Here is a 23,312-nt window from a genome sequence, read left to right on the forward strand (position 1 = left end):
ATGTAAAAAATGCATATAACTCACATTTCTGTGTTGTGTTTATTCATGTACAGTATTTGTCACATTAATAAACACTAAAACCTGTTTTTGACTAAATTATGCAGATTTATGAGCATTTAATAAACTCATTAACAATAAACAAGAGGAGATTTTTCATAACATATTGAGTTTAATTGAAAAATCAAACATAATCACACAAATGAAGCTGAAAACCTTCTGTTTTGTTATGTAAGGTCTAATGTGGATGAACAAGGCCACTGCGATCAGAGGACATGAGAACCACATGGACTCAATCCACAGTTAGCTACATTATATTGACTTGATCATGGGGTAATTTCGGCTCATGTTTGTAAAATTAAACAAAGCAGTGTCGGTGTGTCGACACAGGAGGCGCTACAGGGAGTTTCTACAGTAAGAAAAAGCTCCTATGATCTTGACTTCTGTGCATTTTATTGCGACTTTTTGGTTTTTGTGACTCTCAGGTTTTGGGAAATTTCGCACTAAAATGACTGACAACAGCTTTCTCTTACTGGTTTTAAGTTCAACCATTATCTAAATGTACCTGGTGCTTTTGTATAAATGAACAGATGATTTACAAACAAACAAACAAAAAATAAAAAATACTAAAAGGACAAAACTATTGGGACATGATGAATTCAGGCGTTTCTTTTCTAGCAGGAGTCTGGGATACAAAACAATAATGACAAATGTCATAATTAGGGCTGTCAAAATTAACACGTTAATTAATTGATGATTAATCCATCATCATGATTAAAATTTTTTACGCCATTAACCCATCTGCACTACAGAATGACTCTGAACTTCTCTGGCAACACATTTGGGTCAGTTTGTCCAAGTAGAGTTAGCGTTAACGCACATGAACAAATGGTCAGCTGATGCGTTAGTGACAGACAGCAGAACCAACCTGTAAAGATGGAAGACACTAAACAGCTCATTGATCCTCAGGATGGAAATATGAGGACAAAAAAACCAAGATGGAACAGTTGTTTACAGTTCTTTTGTTGAAACTGTTGAAGATGTTTAATAAACCCATTACGTGCATATATTCCCTTCTTTCTTGAGTCTGTTTGCCCATGAAAAACGAAACACGATCAATATAGATTAAAAATGAATGATATTTAATCATGATTAATCAAAATTAATCCACAGCAACCCTGTGATTAATTGGATTAAAAATTTTAATCATTTGACCGCACTAGTCATTATATAGTTTAATATTGGGATAAATATAATAGCATTGGTTAGTTTGGTTTAAATTATTATCTTTGCTTCCAAAATGCCTCAGAAATTAAGTAAAAACCATTTCTATTTCTAATTTATTTCTAAAATCAGCATGAACAGGATATCTTACAGCTGTAGTCATGTTGTGTCCCAATATTTTGGTCCATATAGTTTATAAACATCAATATTTCCTTATTGCTTTCCCAATATTATTTTTCTTTCTTTTCAATCCAGACCTGTTAGAAAAGAAACACCTGAATTTAATGTGTCCCAATACTTTTGTCTATATCCTGTATCTACCAAAATTTTACGGCAGTTTAATATTTTACCCCAGTTTCACGTCTTACTACAATACTTACATTTTCCACAACAGAAAATGCAATGTTTGCCCCAAATCACCCACATGTACAACATCTGGAGTGTTTTTAAACACCATAATTAATCTGCAGTAACTTTTTTTTTTTTTTTTTTTAAATAAACAGTCAATAGTAGTGTTGTCACTGCTTCATTTTGACCAAAGTTCTGTGGTTCTACCTGCGTTGACTACTCTGTCATCAGTACTTCTAAATAAAACGTGTCAGATTCAGTTAAATAAACTGTCTTTTCTTTAACACATTGCTAATGTGTGATGCTAACGGTGGTGTTGTGGTGTGAATGTCCACCTGAGTTAGACGGTTCGATTCCCGGCCGGACCAGGGCCTTTTCCGCGTCGTGTTTGTTCGTTACGTTCCATGCCAGGTTCCTCTGGTTTGAAAACACTAAAAACAGGCACATAAACGTTAATTCTACCGTCCCTGAACATGGAGTTGGTCCCTGAGCGCCTTCAGTGACGGCTCAACTGCTACTGAAGCTAACCGCTAATGCTAGTGCTAACCGCCAAAGCTAACGGCTAATGCTAATGCTAGGTACTGTGTGCATTAGACTGGGTAAAACTCAGAGACTGAATTTCCTGATGGGGATAATAAAGCAAATTAACCTTAATGAGGGAGAAGATTACCTACATTTTCTTTATTAATTAAAAAAAAACAAAACGTGGATTTAAGGTTTTCTCCCAAGCCTTGAATCTGTCAGGCTAATTTTGTGTCATTTCCCATTAGCTTAATCCAGCCAATATTAGAGAATTTAACTATATTGGATCAAAAATGTATTCTAATAATCACCTATAACTAATAAAACTAAATTCACCTTTATCGTTAAATCCAAGAAAGAGCAGCAAATGACTCCGAAATACTGATGACAGGTAGTATTATCTTTGCGTTTCTGGTTCAGATCAAACTGAAATTATTCACATTTCAAACATAACTTTACCTTTAAACTCATCTTTATATTCACTTGAAGAACAAGCAGAACATTTTTACATGTGAAAGTATCAAAACCAACAGGAGAGGTTTTCAGACCGAGTTGTTTACATTTGAACAGTTTTATTTAAACCTTGTATGAATAATTTGAAAAGTAAAAAAAAAAAAAAACAAAACCATTGGAAGAAGGTGATGACTTCAGATTAATACTGTTTCAGCCTTAAAGCCACGTGAAACAAACGGTAAACTGGACAAAAGTCATCCACCAAACCAACAACCGAAGTGAGAACCAAGATATTTCACCAAAACATGGACGTGGAAGTTTAAAAAAATCCACAGAAATGAACAAAACAAGGTCACCATGAGCAGAACACACAGGTTCACATTCACTTCATCTGCTCTGATCAATAATGTCAGTGTTTGTGTTTTTCCACATTCATAATAAAGTTCTGGACACGGCAAATATATGAAAAACCAGAAAACAAAGACAGGATTTTACAGTTTTTTGTTCCACACATTCAACCTATGGATTCTTAAACTGATATTAAAGAGTAACATGTGAACCGATGATTTTACATCTGAACGTGCAAAACTTTACCTTCAGCTTTTAATACAGGAGAGAAATGTTTGTCAAATTAAAAATGGACCGTAATCTTGGAATGAACAGTGTATTTGTGCAGAAAACGTCTTTAAAAAAAAAAAAAAAAAAAAAGGATTCTAACTGTTGATTCTTAAAGAGAAATGTCTGTCCTTGATTTGACATTGTATTTTGGAATGAATCTTGTTCGTCTTTGAAGTAATCATGACTTTTTTTGGTCTCCAGCAGAAGAAAAACTGGGAATGGTCAAAATAAATCGAAAGGAAATTCTGCTCATTAGAAACAGAAAAAAACACCCTCCCAAAAACAACAACAACAAAAAAAACTTCACCGGTGACAAATAACAGTTTGACAGTTTTATCTTGAGTTTCCTGAAAGTCCGACTTCATTTGATGAACCAATGACAGCCATGCGTCGACATCAGCTGATGAAGAGACGACAGGTGGATGAAGAGGCGGCAGACTGTTTCAGAGGACGGTGAGGATGATGAAGATGACGGCGAGACCAGATGGAAACCTCACATCCTTTTTAGTCTGATTTCTTGTCACTGGTCGCCTGCAGACAAAGATTAGGGTTAAATAAAAACACTTTGCCTGTAGACATAGATCAGCGTAAAGTAAAACATTTGCCTGTACACAAAGATTTGGGTTAAATAAAAACACTTTCTCTGTAGACAATGAGCTGGGTAAAATACAAAAATACAAATGCTTTTATTATTGTAAAACTGTGATTATGTCACTGTATCACTGCTGTCTTGGACAAGTCTCCCTTGAAAAAGAGATCCCAATCTCAACTGGACCAACCTGGTTAAATAAAGGTAAGGTAAGGTTAAATAAATAAATGAATGAATGTTGTATTTTATGCACTGACAAAGCTTCTATTCTCTCTACTCTCTATGAATGAATGAATGAATGAATGAATAAATAAATAAATAAATAAGGCTTGAAGGCAAAGAATAGGACGAAACTAAATCAGTTAATAAGTAAAAACAACTTGCAAACAACGAACAGGGAAAACAAAAAACAAAAAAAATACAAAAAATAAATAAATAAAAATCAATTTTTAAAAATGTACAGCCTTCAGGTAAACACAGGGTAAACATAACACTTCCTAAAAAGAAATGAAGAGGGAAACAATCTAAATAAATAAATGTATAAATAAAAATATTGCTAGCCAGCAAAGCAGAATACACAACAGAACCCTTCCTGTAGAAATAAAAAGGGTTACTATAGCCCTACTGCAGAAAATATAAATAAAAAACACACTGCCTGCAGACAAAGGGCAGGGTAAATAAAACACACTATTTACAGACAAGGATCAGGGTAAAATACAATTTTAAAAAATGAAATAAAGTAGAACACAATCTGAAATAATTATGTTTGTGGATTAAATAAACATTGGTTCAACCATCCAAACGTGCTAACCCGACTGTGTGTGTGTGTGTGTTTATTCTCAGGTGCAGTGCGTTACATAAGCCTGTATCTACTACACGATATGTGAATGTGTGTGTTCTATACGCGTCGACTGTCAGACAGATTTAAGGTGGACCAGCTGCTACACTGATCAGATACACAACACTGTACATGCTAATTATAAACAGGCAGACGGACAGACAGACAGACTCTGCCTACACAACTGTACAAACATACATGACGTTTCTGGAAGTGTAGGAGGTGTTACGTCCACTGATCATGGGTTCATCACATGTTTCAGTTTCAACGGTGAGATTGTAAGATTAACCCTCCGGTACCCCGTCCAGCAAGGCCCTTACTAAGCACCAAGTGTGCCTTTTTGGCACACTTGTGGAATAATGTCAAAAAATGTTCATACAGTTTGTTTTTAATTCTTTTACACTTTTTTCTATTTCATCAACTTGAGCCGTAAATAAAAATACCAAATACTCAATAATTGTCACATTTTTTTTAACCCTTTAAATGCCATGTTTGTAATGTAAACAAACCATTTTTTGCATGGAAAAAACACAAAAAAATGTAATTTTTTTCAATATACTACATAAAAAGTGGATTACATATTATTTGATTTTTTCATCCTGGCATATGTCAATGATCAACTCCAACATTGGTTAATTTGCATTATTATTTTTGGCGCTGGGCCAAATGTTCAAAAATACTAGCATCGGTCACCAAGTGTGCGTAAAATGCACACCTATAAATCAAACTATTAAATATTATATATTGATTTATTTTTTTGCTCTAGTTTGATTTTATTTTTGTAAATCAAGGTCAGCCCTAATCATACATATCAAATAATCATTCATTTTACTTTGTTTTTTTTAACCCTTTAAACCACAGGTGTCAAACTCTGGTCCTCGAGGGCCGGTATCCTGCATGTTTTAGATATTTCCCTCTTCCAGCACACCTGGTTCAATTAATGATCAGCTCATCATCATACTCTGAAGAAGCCTGATAATGACGTAATGTCCTCCAGGTGTGATGGAAGAGGGAAACATCTAAAACATGCAGGATATCGGCCCTCAAGGATCTGAGTTTGACACCCCCGCTCCAAACGATCTTTTTTCATCATGATGTCTCTAGATTTTTTGATGCAAAAAACACAAAATATGTTTGTTTGTTTTTCAAAATACTACATAAAATTGGATATATCACATATTATCTGATTTTTGTAGCCTGGCATATGTCAATGATTAACAGCAACATTAACAATGTTCATAAATTAATTTATACCCTCACCTCTCAAATGAAGCCCAGATGTCAGTAAAAGCAGGATTTATGCCTTAATGGTTTTCAGATCAAAAACAGTGGTTATAATGGAAGAAATAGTGCATTTTAGGCACACTTAGGAGACAGATGCTAGTCTTGTAATTTTCTTTTGTTTACAATGTGCACATTTTCGTTGGTGTCCAGAATTTTAAAGATCATGCACAAATGAACTTTTGAATTCTAACCTTATTTAAATTGTGAAAAATAATATGAAGTTTTTTAAAACAAAGTGCAAAGTGTGCCTAAAAGGCGCATCCGGATACCGGAGGGTTAAAAAAGTAGGGTGAATCACAAAACACCAACTGCTCCGACAGCAAAGAACGAACTAACGCTACACCTGAATGTGAACTTTAAATCTGTTACAGCATCATAAAATACTCTCCTTCAATATTAAACTGTAACCATGATCAGATTGTTCTGTAGTTGACATTTTAACTCACTGTACACAGAAAAACAGACACAATAAAAACATAAAAATCACCTTGATTTTGTTCTAAACATTCAACTGTTTGACATTTAAGAGTAACGTGTTAATACGTTATTGTATGTTTACAGTTCTATTCTATTTTTTAAAATATTTTTTCTGTTCCTTGCGACCCCGTAGGCCTTACAGTGTTGTAATTCCAGTTTTCTGTATGTGCTATACATATGGAAAAACTGACAAATAAAGCTTCGACTCAGATGTTTGAAGCCTCATTTACACCTGAACCTGCAACATTTTACAGAGAAGTGTCTCTAAAATAAAACATAACATGCTGTGCACTTTTAATCCCCCTCAGCCAAATATAGTGCAAGATTCTGTTGAAAGTTACTGCCCTACAAATCCCCCCCCCCCCCCCAACTTATTTTATTGAGTTTTTTTTCAGTCACAGGTTACATGTATACAACACACCTTTGTAAGATAAGATAAGATAAGATAAGATATTCCTTTATTGATCCAACAATGGGGAAATTCAGTGTTGTCAGCAGCAAACATACACATAAACATACACGAAAAACAAACAGTCATATAAATTTGAATAAAAAAGTGTTTAAAATGAGACTGCAGAGATGGTTTGATATGAATGTAGTGCAAATGGTTATAAATATAAAAGAATATATAAATACGGATTTGAATATGTAGAGATTTGGACACGTGCGGTTTTAGATATATAAATATGGTGAAAGGACAGGAAGTCAATAACCTAAGTGACAGCAATATACAAAAAAAAAAATAAATAAATAAAACAACCTCAACCCTTTCATGCATACTGGTCACCACAGTGGACAGTTATTCTACAGCTGTTCTCTTGTGTATTCATGGATTTTGTTGTTTTAGTTCCATATCAACCAACACAGTGGACGCTTATGCATCATCCCATACACTGACATTACTGTAACTTTCCTGTTCTTTATAAACCTGATCTGCAGTAACATGTTTAAGTGTAAATCAATTGCTAATTGTTATCAGACTGTAATTAACAGGTTGTTGGGTTTTTTTTGCATATTATCTGGGTGAGTAATAACTAGTATTACACTGGTGAATAACAAATTTATTGTTTAAGTTTTTTGAGCTGATTTAGGATAATTTTGGTGTGCTGAATCCAAAAATCACATTAATTTTGCTCAATCAGGTCAACTTTCTGAACTATGCTACATATTGGCTTTTTAACATTTTTGCTTACATTTATGGGCATTTTCACATCATATGATACAAAATTCTTTCATATTTCTTGCAATAAACAAGTTCTGAAGATTTTACTTTTGCCAATTTATGATTCATGTTTTTTTTTTTAATATTACAGGTGAATGAAATGGCTTCGACTAGAAGATCTTGCAAAAATAAACCTGACGTATTCTGCTACATTTGCAGTGAATTCACCATTGTACCTAACAGGAATCAAGTCACAAGTTTCATAAAGTGTGCTTACCAATCTTATTTTGGTATTAATTATTATATTTTGTGAGAAGATCAAATTTTTCAAAATCAAATTAGCAAAAAAAAACCTGACCTGATTGAGAAAAACAGATGTTATTTTTAGATTTCGCGGTGCAAAATGGTCCTAATTCAGTTGAAAAAAACCTAGAAAACTTGCAAAAAAAATTTTCTGTAACCCAGTGTTATAGTATGTTAAAATGTGAGACAACATCAGATTAGCAGCATTGAAAATGTTTTTATTTCATAGTTTTCACACAGTATGACTGTAAATGCATGTCTCTTTGCTTCAAAAATTAAACGCATGGTGTCCAGCTGAGTGGACATTTTTGTAACTCCATGAAAACTAGGTTCATAAAAAATTTTCAATCACTGTTTTTTTCATGCCTAATGAGAAATAAAAACACTCAGGAAAAAAAAATCTTGATTAAAGTTCTTACAATTCATGCATGAAAGGGTTAAAGAACAAAACAGACAAACAGTACCTCGACATTAAAGAATACAATTACATGATCTTATGTAGGTCAATCATTGTAAACATGGTCCATCTCAGCATTTAAGGTGCCTCATTACCCACATAACCTCAGGCTCCTGTATGTTCAGGAGTAAATTAGGTTTAGCTCATTCCAGTCCAGCAGGAGAACGGCCACATATACGAGTACAAAAGACACAAGTAATCTGTCAGGGATAGCATGGGAATATAGATCTGTAGCAGACAAAAGAAAAAGGGTCCACATTGTATAAAATTTGGTCTTGGAGAGCCCTGAAGTGTATATATCGTATCTTCTGTAGATGTATGCAGTTCAGGATGGACTGGATCCAAAGAACATGGGATGGAGGAATTGGAGATTTCCTGCCTTATAATTTAGATTAGATTGTTTTTGTGTAAAACTTCTTACATACATATTTATATTTGAAAGTACCAAGGTTATAATAGTTTTGGATTTTTCATTATAATTTAGTTTAATTTAGTTTTGACTTTTTTTCCTCTAATTCAGTTAGTTTTCACTCGTTTTTAGAGCAGGTTTGCTAGTTTTTATTAGTTTGCATTTTTTTCTACATGTTTAGTTTTAGTATTAATTTTAGTTTTGTCGTATCTTTTCTCTTCTTCGCCGTCGTATTCAAATAAATCCCAGACAGGACTCTGCTGCTCTCACCCAACTTTAGTCTCCATGTTTCCAGGTAGAGCGGGGACCAGAAGACGACTGGAAACCACAAGTGATGAGAAGTGACGGACCGTGAAGTGTCGTATGGTGCTGCTAGCTAAAATTGCTAGCGCGAAATAAAACAATTTTGTATCGATCTGACGTTGACAAAGATGAAAACAAAGGGAACTTTATCCGTAATTTTTTAAAAAGTTTTAGTTAGTTTTGTAAGCACACAATACAGTTTCAGTTATCGTTTTTTCTTTTAATTATACTTTATTTATTTCAGTTAACAAAAATGTTTTTTCAATTCTAGTTTTCGTCATTTCGTTAGTTTACGTTAACGATAATAACCTTGGAAAGCGCTCCGATATTATAACTGCACAAGGCTGTTTCAAGCAAATACATCACCTCAACAAAGGGGTCAGATCGCCATTTGATACAATTTGACCTTGGAAAAGTAGGTCAAGGTCGCCTATTTTCAATATTCTTCTGCTCCATACCAAGATGCATCCACAGTATAAATTTGGTGCAGATATGTCAATGTATTCTTCAGATAATGCGATTAGGTCAATGAATGGACACAGACAGGCTGATGACAAAACGGCTGCAATACCCCCTTTGATCACAGTTGGTCGAGGGGTAAAAATTGACCTATTTTTTTGGAATGAACCTCGTGTACTGATGCAGAAAACATGATTGAAGCTCTGGATTTTAGAAGTTTGATCATGCCCTCATCCTCACGCTACAGATTGTTACATACTGAAGAAAAACTGAGACATCTTTGTTTTCTCGAGGCGGCAAAAACATGAACATAGTTTGTTCAGATCAGCACATTTCATACTTGGTGAGAAACTCTAATGCACAACTCCTAGGAAATCATCTGCTTTTCTGCATTAACCACGCCCACTTCAAATATATGACCAATCACACAATAGTTGTCGGACACCATAGGAGAATAAAGTTCTGTCTGGATGATGTGTCGAGAACAAGGAGCAAGAAATGATTACATTTTTTTCTCGCAGCCTTGAGTGACAACAAATTTCTCTGTTCTTGTGGAGAATGTAATAACCTTCACTCTGACATATTTGTGGTGTTTTCATCTGAACAATGTGGAAAAAAAAAAAACACTAAACTTTGTGTGTGTGTGTTACCAGTAGTTTGCTGTGTTCGTCCAACAGTCTGTCGTACTCCACCGTCAGATTCTCAGCCTGTTTCTTCATTGCACGAACGTCGCTGTCTGACTTCTGTAGAGCTGAAGGTCCAACACAGAACACAGCGTCACTGATCGGTTTCAAACTACAGCTACAAAAAAATAGCAAAGACTCAACCCGATGCATCCGCAGACTGAATGAAGTCTAAAGCTCATCGTTTCCACATCTGTATTATGGTATCATCAAGTTTTCGTCTTCAAACTAAAACTCATAGGCGCTTATTTTATCAGTCACTCATCTTATAATCGTCACATTAGCTGATAGTTTACATTATAGCTCGGTTAGCTTAGCTCTGTTAGCTTAACTCTGTTTGTAGACTAAAACAGCCACAGTAAAACCACTAATCACCTGTTTTCTGTCAGTTTGTGTCGTCAGTAGCTGAACTAAAGACCTGCTTGAATCCAACAAACAAGGTCAGAACTAGGGCTGCTCGAGTATAGAAAAAAAAAAAAAAAAAATCACGATTATTTTAGCAATAATTGAAAACACGATTATTAAAAACGATTATTTGTTAACCTTAAAGTTGTTTATTTTTTTCTTGCACAACAATGTAAAATATACTCTTTAAACATAAATAAAGCTTTTAACCACTAAAACAAAGTATGTTCACTTTTGTACGAAACAAAAAAACCTTTGAATACAAATAAGTGTACTGTAAATTCAAGTATGTTTCCTTTTGTAAACAAATAGTGCACTGTAATTAAACTGCTATAGACTTGCCATAGAACTGCAGCAAAAAAAAAAACTCATGTAAAGCGCAAATTATAATAATAATAATAATAATAATAAAAAACTTTATTTGTATAGCACCTTTCATACAGAAATTGTAGCCCAAAGTGCTTCACATTGATTGAAAAAATACAATATTAAAATACATTAAGATTTGATTAGAAATACAATAAAATAAAAATAAATATAAAAACAGTGCACATTAAAATATTTGATTATGCATAGAATTTTTGAAGTGCAAGAAATAAGATGAAATTTGAGAGAAATACAATAAAATAAAAATAAAAGCAGCGCACATTAAAATATTTGATTATGCATAGAATTTTTGAAGTGCAAGAAATAAGATGAAATTTGAAATACAATAAAATAAAAAATAAAAACAGAAATACAATAAAATAAAATAAAAATAAAAACCGCACATTCAAATTATAAATTCAAGTATGTTCAATGTAGTATGAAACATAGTAAATTCAGTGGCGTGCTGTGAGGTTTCAGTTCAGGCCTTCTGTATACATCAGCCATCTATAGAATACGCACGTTAGGGTTAGGTTAATACGGGAGTTGCAGCGTACAGAGAGTCGGAGATTGAAGATTGCATCGCGGATGAAGTTGTAGATGGAGTTGTTTTTATGTGTTTTGGTTTTTCATAAGATTATTATAAAGGTCGCGGTGGTTCAACTTTAGATGCTTAAAAAGGTTTGTTGTGTTAGCAGTCGGAGCGGACACAACTACGAAACACTTTTTGCACGTGATGTGTTTTTGCTCTTCGTCTTCTTCATCAAACCCAAAGTGATTCCATACAATTGAATTTGACTTGCCTTTTTTGTTTACCAAGCACTTCTGCTGTGATTCTCCTGCCATTTTTCAAGACCGCTAGGTACAACTGTCCTGGTGGGGTGGACCTGTTGGCTAGCGGGCAGCTGTAGCTTAGAAGGGGGCGGGGCGGAGCAGCTCATGGTAGCTTGTGCGTGCGTGAATTAAAACTCCTCGAAATTAATAATTGTTTTTTCTCGATTACATAATTTTTGTAATCGTTGCGTTTAATAGTCGAAATCGTAATTGAATTTCGATTAATTGCACAGCCCTAGTCAGAACTGTCACAGTTTAGTCTGAACCATGGATCAAGAAACAAACGGCAATTTAGCAAAGATAATAACATCCCATAATAAATTTATACTTTCATAAGCTTCAGAATCAAACTCACTCGTATAGAAAAAACACTGACATTCAGCATCAGACTCCATTCTTTACATTTCCAGCTGAGTCCAGTGGAGAAAACAAATGTGATGCTTCTATTTTTAATTGATCTTCTAGTTTATTTGACTGAATGTTGTTTCTAACGGTTCTTGTCTTGGCCCGCAGAGTGACTCACTACTCCCTCTAGTGGTCAGTTCATATCTCTGCAGTTCAATACACTGACATCTTTAACAGAACATCAGAACTCATATATTAAACAGTAATAATAGTTTGTGTATTATGTCGAACAGCTCCTTTAATGTGACTTCTTTCGGTGTTACATCATGTGCATCCTCACCTTTCTTGGTCGTATCCAGCTCCTCCTTCAAGCTCTTCACCTCCTCTTTCAGGGTCTTGTTCTCCTCCTGAGGTCCTGGTCCCTTCTTTCCAGCCTCGGGTACATCAATGCCGGCCTCGGTGAGTTTCTACAGGGGACAAAAAAAATAAAAGAAGAAGAAAAAAGGTTATTGTTAGACGTTAAACTAAGTCAGCATTTGCAGATTCAGTTTGTAGAGTTTTTGTAAAGTCACTTTTCAAAGTCTGTTCTGCAGTAACAGTGATGTTGTCTCACATTTGGTGAAAGTTACTGAATTGAAGCTGCTCCTCATGTCTGGACTTTCCTGGTGGTGTCCCCCAGGGTTCAGTGTTGGGCCCCCAATTCTTTATCAGAATTTTACTTTTTTTTTGGTTTACTTTATTTTTACTGTTTAATTTCTGTACATTACAAAACAAAACAAACACAAGGGACATTTGGGATACATTGACCATAATAAATCTTTGTGACTAACAATTGTTTTTAGTAATGTGACGTTGAAATGAAAATTGCCCATTTCATCCATTTAACATGACACTGTTCTTCTTGAGTCCTCTATCTGTGGGTCAGAAACTCCATCTCAAATATTTCATTCACAGTTTGTATCCAGCCGTTCAGAATTTTGCAGTTTTATTAAAAAAAAAAAAAAAAAAAAAAAAAATAGTGCGAAAGTGCAACAACATTATGAAAATGTTTACATCTACAAATTATCCTTTCACAAAAAATGTGAACATGAACCACCATGAACCTGAAATCCCCCCCCCAAAAATGAATAAATAAGTGCAATTTTAACAATATTATGCCTCAACTTAACATTTCCACATGTGCATTACAACATGAATCTACAAATACACAAACATTAGATTAGTCTGTACCAAGGGGCAAAGACTTCAGCTCTAAAAGAAATGCAAACTATTTTAAAGTTGTAATACCACTGACGGCCACTAGTAACCTTTCTTAAATGCTCGGCTCCCATTGACGTGCATTTAATTTCTCTAAAAATACAAAGTCAGCATTTCATTTCCAGGAGTTATTCATTATGTGGTTCCTCTAATAAGTGATTCACTCAGTCTTTACATTTTTCCTCCATTAATAAGATTCACACACATCCAGGACTGTTTTTCGGGTTAATGTTAGTCATGTGTTTGGGAATGCATGGTGTTAGTGTGTGTCCTCATAGAAGTAGTGATCCATGCATGTGTGTGTGAGCAGCTGTGGTGTGGAAGGAGTGTGTGGTATTTACACCTGTCATGGATACACACATGTTTGGAAAGTACCTACAGTTCAGAGTTAAACCTGACATGACCCTTTAGTCTCTGCCACATCTATGAGCCTTTAAGCAAGGCAGCAGGGAAGTAATCCGATCACCACTTTAAACAGTTTCAACCATAGTCAGAGTCATGCATTTTCAACATCTAGAAAGTAATGTGTGTTAATCCTGTTGGTTTTAATACACTTTTTATTTGTATTTTGTATGTTTTTTAACTACTACTACTACTGTTTTAATACACTTTGTATTTTGCATGTTTTATTACTACTACTACTGTTTTAATACACTTTTTATTTGTATCTTGCATGTTCTTCTACTACTTTATTACACTTTTTATTTGTATTTTGTATGTTTTTTAACTACTACTACTACAACTACTACTACTGTTTTAATACACTTTGTATTTTGCATGTTTTACTACTATGGTTTTAATACACTTTGTATTTTGCATGTTTTTTTTTTACTACTACTACTGTTTTAATAGACTTTTTAATTTGTATTTTGCATGTTCTTCTTCTACTACTACTTCTACTACTACTGTTTTAATACACTTTTTACTTGTATTTTGCATGTACTTACTACTACTACTTCTACTACTACTGTTTTAATACACTTTTTACTTGTATTTTGCATGTACTTACTACTACTACTACTACTACTACTACTACTACTACTACTACTACTACTACTACTACTACCACTACCACGCTCATGACATACAAACTTTTTTTAAGAGTACAAACTAAAATTTCCAGATTAGGTTCCGATTAAAACAACACAACCAATATTTAATGAATATATTTATAATATTTAATATATTTATGAATTACTTCCAAATAAAATACAGACATTGTTTTCAGAGAGAGAAGGTGGATATCGGAAATTATAAATGCACTGTGTCAGAACAACTGTAAAAAAGGATGTGTTTAGACCTCAGCTGTTAAATTATGGAACAGTTTAACAGACAAATTAAAACAAAGGAAATACATAAATCAGTTTAAAGGAACATAGAAAACACAAATTTTAAACAAGGCTAAAGGTATATATCCCCAAAACCCCCTCCAATCCTCTGCTATATATAAATCTATATACAGTATTTGTTAGATAATTGATATGAACTCAGTTTGAGTTACATTGACCTGATAGTGGCAGAATAATGATCTCAGAACCAATTTTTCCCACAAAACTCCACCTAGTGAATGAAAATGACCCCATATGAACTCTGGATGGTAGACAGAAAATGGACATTTGTAAGACGATCAATATCAACCAAATTTGATCTCAATCAGCCTATTATTGCTTGATTTATGTCCAAAAAAACTGATTTTCAACTAAAGCTGACTTATACTCATGACCCACTTTTACACAGAGATCCCAGAAAAAAGGTGAGATTTTGATCCCACCTTTTTTCCACCACTGATCGATTTCTACAGATAAAGGGAGGAACAGAGGTGAGACAGGCTGGACTGGAATCAAAGGGGTGGTGACACAACACAGCGTATAGTGTGATGTATAACTTGCGCAAGCATAGCGGTACTGCTAACCTCTCCAGAGTCTTTCACCGTTCCACAAATGTTAGCATGGATAGAGTCCTCCGCCCGAAGTGACAACAGCTCACGGATCTCAGCGTCTCTACAGTTCCACATCTTTCTGGTTGCGTTGATATGTTTGTTGATTTGATTTATTTGTTCTTATCTATCTCTCCTTTATGTGAAGCACTTTGTAACATGTTGTTTTAAAAAGTGCTATATAAATAAAGCTTTACTTACTTACTGTAGACGGCCTAAACTCATTTTTAAATCCTACCGGCGCGGGGGTCGCACACGCAATACATCATCAAAACGTCACCTTGGCTGCGGAATAAGAGGTGTTCCTTTTACATAGCATTCCGTAATCATGATTCCACCTTTATCAGGGCTCTGTTACTACTTCCAGAGTCGTTACAGAAGTGGGACCAAATGATCCACCATTTAATTTACACAGACGTCGTTCCAGAATAAAGGTGGAATATTCCCAGAACAGAAGTGCTGTGAAAAAGGGGCTATAAAAAAGCTGAAATCGATAAGGTTCTTCTACTAGTGGCCCCCTTTGTTGGTCATCAAGAGTTAAGAAATCCAACCAAATCTGTCCTAGTTATCATGTTCACATGAAGGATATCAGGCGGCGTTCGGGGTAAGACCATTATATTCCTGAAACTCCATTTTGGAGATATAATAAATATAAGGATGAGGAAAAGTATTTTAATCCAGGACAAAATGACAGTGTTTAAAGAAAGAAATGAATACAGCTGTACTTTGTGCTGTCCTGTTCTTTATTTTAAAAATTCATTTGAGTTGTTTGTAATGGGAAGGAGGTCGGATTACAAAAGTTTATACTGCTGCAAATATTTTACAAACTTGGAAACAGAAGGAAATTTAAAAGTGTTATGTAAGAACTGTGAATGCTAAACACATTTGAAATAAAAAAAAAAACACATCTATTTATCCATCTACAGATTTCCTTTTATTTTTTGTCAGACAGATGGAAAAAGAGTTAATTCTTTTACCTTGACATGTTAACTCTTTTTCCATCTGTCTGACAAAAAATGAAAGGAAATCTGTATAAGTACTAGTAGACAGTATGAACCCAATTCATCCATCTATTAAACTCGTATCATTCGACAGTTTAAAAGAGCTGCTTCACTGTTTCACTACGTTGCAAACTTTTATCACCTCCAAATATCTAATATCAAATGAAGACATTAAACTTCTGTCACCACCAGCACCGACTAATAAAAATAAATGAGCAGCTGAAATCTGCTCTGGCTGTTTTCTTTTCTTTCAGGTTCAGATGAAACTGAAAATGCAGAAAGTGCCGTTGAGCCTTCAGAGCCACTTGTCCTGGTGAACGTGAGCGACTCCAACAGCTGCTCTGCTCTTCCTCACACATTTAACTCAGGAGCCTCAGCCATAAAACCTGATTTTACTGCTGTGTGAACCGAATCCAGCAGCACGAGGTCCGCGGATCACAGATGCCACGAGGACCCGAGTCCACGTTAAACGCCGAGTCCTGACTCGCTGAACATGTGTCTGTCAGCGATAATGTCAACGATATGAGAACATCAACTTGCGCACGAGTCAAGGCTAAAAGAAGATCGTTGTGAAACCATTATGTCTCATACGGAGCCTGTTGCATTGTGGGTTCTTATCATTTCTATTTCGAAGTCAGTAAATTCATTACAGGTTATGTTTATTTACAGTGATGCCTTGACTTCTTCAGCGTTCAAAGTGTTTCCGTTAACCCTCTTTAACCTGCAGAAGTTTGTGAGACGCGTTTTGTTGCCGTTGTAAAGTCATGATATCAGTCCTGACAGGAGTTCAGATCGTATCCAGTAGCAGAGGTTTGACCCTGCAGGAAGTTAACACGTTATGGGTAAAAGGTTCCACACATCAGGTCCTGTTACATTAGTCTATGTTTATCACACCACGTTATTCAACAAAATGTTGCATTAGCAAAGGTGTGATACAATGAGTGAGTTCAGTACAGAGCTGGGATGGAGACAGACCCAAGAGTTAAAGTACGTCAAGTAAAAACAGTGTGAAAATGGATGTACATTTTTATTACCCCTCCCTCCAAAAGGGAGGCAAGGGTTATTACCTCCGCCAAGGAGGTTATGTTTTTGCTGGCGTTGGTCTGTCTGTTTGTCTATGGTGATCGGGGGGGGGGGTCACTGATCTGCCTTGGCGGAGGTCTGCGCTCTCCAAGTGCTTTTCTAGTTATTTTTGGTTCAGTTTGTTTATTTGTTAACTCTTTAGCAGTAAAACCATTGGTGGAATTCATACTAAATTGACTTTATAGATTGCCAGTGACCCAGAATGGGTCTCATTACATTTTGGAAAAAGTAGGTCAAAGTTCAAATTTTTTATGCATTTTTAAAATCTTCCCATTTAGAGGTCAGATGCATACAGCCAGCTGAAAAACCCTTAGTACATGGGATGGTGTTTATATTATGGGTAAAGACAGAGTGCAACGTAATTGTCTCTGACTATCCTGATCACCCATCTGTTTATATCTGTAAATTGTATTCATTTTTTATCTGCATACACATACACATGTATTTGGTTTTATTAGTGGTTTTCGCATTTGGAGATCCAGGTTGGGTTGGTCTGGGGGTTGCCATCAATTCTGGGGGGATTATACTTTGTGTGTCACAAAATCTTGTATCATAAAATGTGAATTTCTTTTTTTTGTATTGTACTTTTGGAGATGCACAATGAAAATAAATTTAAAAAAAACTGATCCCAAAAAAAACCAAAAAAAAAATCTTCCCACTTACTTACAATGGGTAATTTGTGCGGGGAGGGTGTTGTGCCTGGCACCACTTATTATTGTTATCATTATTCCTTGTACTATCATCATTATTCCTTCTATTATTATAGTTGCCACCGTCGTCGATAGTAAATGATCTAATGCTGCGATATATTTTTATATATTATATTATATTTTAATATTTTTAATGCATCGTTACCTTCCTAAAATAACTGCCTGGGTCATTGTTTTTTTTTCTTCTTCCGTAAATCATCAAGTACTCCATTTCTGGTTAGGATTTTTGCATTTCCTGCAAAATCTAGCCAATTATTCAGTCACCACACTCAATACAGAAAAACACATTTGATGTGCAGATGTGTGTTTTCAAGGGATCAGTTCAAAAACAGAATGTATACTTTTGTGAGTGATGGGTTTCTGCTTGTTTTCTTTTATCTATTCGTTTTACCCAAACGCTACTTATTTTAGCTCCTTTTGTTTGTATTTTTATAGTTTTATATATGATGGACAGATTGGAAAGCACTTTTATTTTTGTAGTAGTTGTTACAATGACAATAAAGATATTCTATTCTACACTAAATGAGTCAAATTATAAAGAAAACCTGCTGTAATTAGCTGCTTAAGACACTTCTCAGTCATTAATTTAACTGGACAGGACACGTGTTTCTATGAGAGTCAGATGCAGACAGTCTGGTTAGTTTCACTTTCATTGCTGTGCACGTTTACAGCTTTAGTAACATGGGTAAGTGAAACTGTTCACCACAGCGTTCTCAGCTCAGTTCATTTATGAACATAGTGACGCAAAACAGACTCTAGTCAAAGCCAAATGCTTTTGTCCATATAGTGTAATGTCTCATCTATTACGGTATATTTAATCTGAGTAATGGTATAACATTATGATACTCTAACTGTTTAATTCTCTTAAATAGCTGTCATTGTCTATATAGTGGATAAAATTAATGGGAAATGCTGACACCATAGAACAGATCTGTGTGAGTCATGAGCTTCAAACTTCATTTAGTGACTGATACAGTCTGGAGATTAACTGTTAATTTGTTGGTAATTTCAGGAGCTGTGGGTGCATTCAGTTAATGATTTGGAGTCAATTATATTTGGTTATGAAACGACAGGGCAGAACTAGATAAGCCTTTGCTTCTTTCTGTCCCTTCTCAAAGTGTGTTTATGAGTTGATTCATATGTATATTTATGTTAAACTTCTTGTATTTCGCTACTTTTTTTCTGTGATTAATGACCATTGATGGGTGCATATGGAATTGACTTCTTGCTGTTGTTTTTTTTAGTTTTTTTTTCCACTTCAAAAAAAAAAATCAATAATGCATGTAACCTGTTTAAAGGGAGGTGCTGCAGGTCGATCTTTATGAACGTGCTGTGGCTTTGATGTTCATGCAGAAAACACAATCATTTTATCTAAAGTCAAAATGATTACAGTTATTTTTTAATTCTAGCTTGAAGAATGTGACGCATAAAGTGCAACAGACAGTACGTGTCGGTCAACCTGCACAGTAACACGCTCTGAGAACACGTGCATATACACTCATACACACACACACACACATACATATATACATACACTGCAGTTGTGTCACCTTGAGTAACTGCCTGCAGTGAAATTACAGCATCGCGTCAAAAATAGTGACAACCATCAGTGTCACGTGTCTGACTGACCTTCGAGCCTCAGTGTTCATGTAATAAAACACACATACATGCACATCTTTTATCTGACTTTATGGAAATTAATGTTCTGGGCACATCTGACCATCTCTGGATCAATGAGCTGTGATTAAACCTGATAAAAGAGGGGGAGGAGCTGTAAACATTAAATATCAGGCCAAGAGATCAAACGAAACTCCAGCTCAGCAAAAACAGACATTTCTGAATATTTTTCTACCCAATATTTCTGCATATTTATCTTTTTTTCTGCATTAACATGTACCAAGTATTTTTAGACATTTCAGCACTTCAGAGTCAGAAAAACTACACCTATACAAGAAAAATGAGCAAAACTGACTCTACATATTAAAACACTCACTGGCTAAAGTCAGTGTTTAGTAAATGTTACTCAGTAAAAGTATTCTGATAAAACTGTTACTCCTAGAACTAACATCACACTCTTTATTTAGTCCGTAACATGTTGTAAAGTCATTGCGCTTCCATACCTGGAATTCAGGGAAGACCCTGCTACATGTGCGCCCACAACCACACACATAATTAATGTAATGTATCTGCGGAGTCAAGAAGACGGATGATGGTGTCAAGACACCGACGAGAGCAACACCACAGCACAGACACCTTAAATCACACACATAAACATGACACACACACACACACACACACACACACACACACACACGAGTCAGATGGATGGTGTGTTTGGATCAGGGATGAAATTAACTTTTTGTCGAGCTGACTGTAGGTGTGTATTCCCTTTTAATGATTTTATTAACATAGATAGATGATATAATAGAGTGTATTAAAGTCCACTTGAGTTCCCTCATTCCCCAACATTGTTAGTGAGCCTGTTTACATGCACACTAGTACTCCAATCATTATTTGATTTCTGGAATTATCAGATTATTCATTCACGTGATCATGTACCAGTCAAAAGTTTGGACTCACCTGATTTTTTTAAGAGCTGCAACCGATTAATCGACTCAAAGTGATCCAAAAAAATCATTCAACAACAATTCTCCTGAATCAAAGCTTTGTTTCCTTCATTTCTCTGCTGTTGAACAGTGGTTCCACTGTTGTGTTTCACACGGACGCTTATTGTAGCGCACAAAGAAGCTTCAATTCAGGAAAACTGTGATAGAATATTTCCCTTCAATCAATTCGAGTCGATTAATCGCATCGTGAATTTTTGCATTCACTTCAAGCACCTAATCGATTAATCGGTTGCAGCTCTATTTATTTTCATGACTATTTACATTGTAGATTCTCACCAAAGGCATCAAAACTATGAATGAACAGATGGAATTATGTAGTGAAAAAAAGTGTGCCATAACTCAAAGCATGTCTTATATTTTAGATTCTTCAAAATTGCAACATTTTTCTTTTTTTTCTTCTTCTTTTTCTTTTATACTGTTGTTGTTGCTCTTTACTGCTTTGCACATTCTTGGCATTCTCTCAATGAACTACATGAGGTAGTCACCTGAAATGTTTTCCAAAAGTCTGGAAGAAGTTCCCTGTGATGCTGAGCACTTGTTGGCCATCTGTGGTCCATCTCATGCCATTTAAATGAGAAGGTGAGTCCAAACTTTTGGTAGTATAAACAGAATAATCTGATCTGCTTCTTCAGATAACAGCAGTAATCTGATTATGAGAAATCAGAATAACACACCTGGATTTTTCCCTAATACTCCAATGTCACTTCTACAGGTTAATCTGATTTACTTCGTTCTTTTACATTTGTGCATGTATAAAAACAATTCAAATGACAGAAAACCGAAGTTATGTCGTCAAACGTGAGCCAGGGTGTTTGCTCTGTATCCAAATACAAATTCCAGACTTTTTCAAAACTGCAATTTTTTTCCCCTCAGACACTGACTTTATGTACTTTTATACATGTGTTCCTACTGTTTGGGTTGAGACTGTACCTGTTGTGTGTAGTAGGAAAGTTAATTTAAATAAATGTATGAATTAATGCATAATTCGCAGTAAATTATGTTTTACTGAGAGAAACGTTTTAAAAATATATGAAAATCACTAAAGTGCATGGATATGACACAAAGTTTTTTAGTTTTTATTAATATTTGGTATTAATATCTGGTAGGATAATTTGTAAATGGTATTATTATATTAGTGTATATAGGAAAAAGGATGTGCGATATTGTTATGGTATTTTTATTGTTGCTGTTACTGTTACTATATTGATATTCATATAAAATAATAATTGCTATATAGTGATCATAACGAATAGAGATTGGGGGTAGGAGTACATAAGTTTTTACTTCTTCCTACTCCTTTTCGAGCATGTGTAATTCCATTTCATTTCTTTTTTTAATTATTATTATTATTATTTTTTTCTTTTTTTGTTTACTTATCAACCTTTTATGTACCAGTACTGATATTTTGTTGGTTGATTTTTGTTTTGATTTCACTGTCTACATGTTCGAAATAAAGACTTATATCAATCGATCAAGTTTCACTAGAATCATTCCAGTTCCGACCAGTTGACGAAATCATCAAGTTTTTTACATGTTTTCTTAATGTATTTATTTATTTTTTTTAATCTTACAAGCTTATGTACCTTTGAGCATACTCTAAAATTCAACTAAAGAGAGAAACCAAAACCTTCTCCTCAAATCATGGGGAAACTCAGGTATGAGGACTACATCAGATATGGTTTTGTTGTTGGTGGGAACAACACTCACTACTGAGGCTGAAACTGTCCAATGACGGGGAAGCTGTTGTGTTTGGACTGAACATCATCACTGTCTGCAGCAGCGGTCATTTGATGTTCATTTCCATGTGCTTTTATGTTAACACTATTAATCTGTACAACTTCTATATAATTGCATAGCTTCAGAATAAAGTTATTTTTATAAATGTCACTTGGGCGTTTCCATTGACTGTCAGTGTAAAATAGAGTCGTATTTTAAAGGGCTCATATTTCTCTAAACCCACTTTTATTAGTCTTTGGTTCATTTATTTGTGTATTTGGACCCTAATAGTTCAAAAGGTTTGAATTTGAACCCTCCAGGTGCTGCAAAACTATCTTTATATTCATTTTGGCAAAAATCCAGTGGATTTCCAAAACCTGTTTTAATTCCTTTTTCATTTTTTTTTTTAAATTTTAAAACTAGTTACGTCACCACATTTGCACATATAAGGTCCAGACTTCCAACGAACATTTCTCCGAGTACGACATAATTGTTTGTCAGCAGCAGCGGTTGTAGTAAAAACTGTGTGGCTGAACAGGACAGAGCAGCACAGCCAACAACCTGGAGGGGGCGGGGTCATGTGCATTTAAAGGGCCAGCGCTCAAAACGACCTTTCTGGTGTCATTACTCAGAAATAGGTTTGAAGATGGACCTGTGGAGTTGAATTAATGAAGAATTCAGACCCAAGCAGAGCATTTACAGTTTATGTAGACCACAGGGAAATGTTCTAAAATGCATAATTCCATTTAAAAAAAGGAAAATACCACTCCTTTAAGCCTTGCTCAGATCTGCAGACATTATGGGAGAATTCCTGCATATTTCATCCTGTTCCTCCTTGAATTAATGATAAACTCAGATTCCATCCCAACATATTTAAGAGCTGCTGGAACTTTATTTCACCCAACT

The 23,312-nt window shown here is 35.0% G+C and overlaps 1 protein-coding gene across 2 annotated transcripts in view; it reads right to left on the reverse strand.

Moving 5' to 3' along the window:
• Nucleotides 1-1,597: 1,597 nt before the first annotated feature.
• bcap31 (B cell receptor associated protein 31) overlaps nt 1,598-23,312 on the reverse strand; it is a 54,384-nt gene continuing 32,669 nt past the window's right edge. For both annotated transcript variants that reach the window (XM_030139687.1, XM_030139688.1), the window contains exons 6-8: nt 12,417-12,543; nt 10,094-10,194; nt 1,598-3,693 (exon numbers count right to left, since the gene is read on the reverse strand). In XM_030139687.1, the coding sequence (XP_029995547.1) occupies nt 3,667-3,693; nt 10,094-10,194; nt 12,417-12,543 (255 nt within the window). In that variant the 3' untranslated portion in view covers nt 1,598-3,666. The remainder of the gene's footprint in view (nt 3,694-10,093; nt 10,195-12,416; nt 12,544-23,312) is intronic.

The sequence above is a fragment of the Sphaeramia orbicularis genome, chromosome 7 (assembly GCF_902148855.1).
Source record: "Sphaeramia orbicularis chromosome 7, fSphaOr1.1, whole genome shotgun sequence".
Classification (NCBI taxonomy): Eukaryota; Metazoa; Chordata; class Actinopteri; order Kurtiformes; family Apogonidae; genus Sphaeramia; species Sphaeramia orbicularis.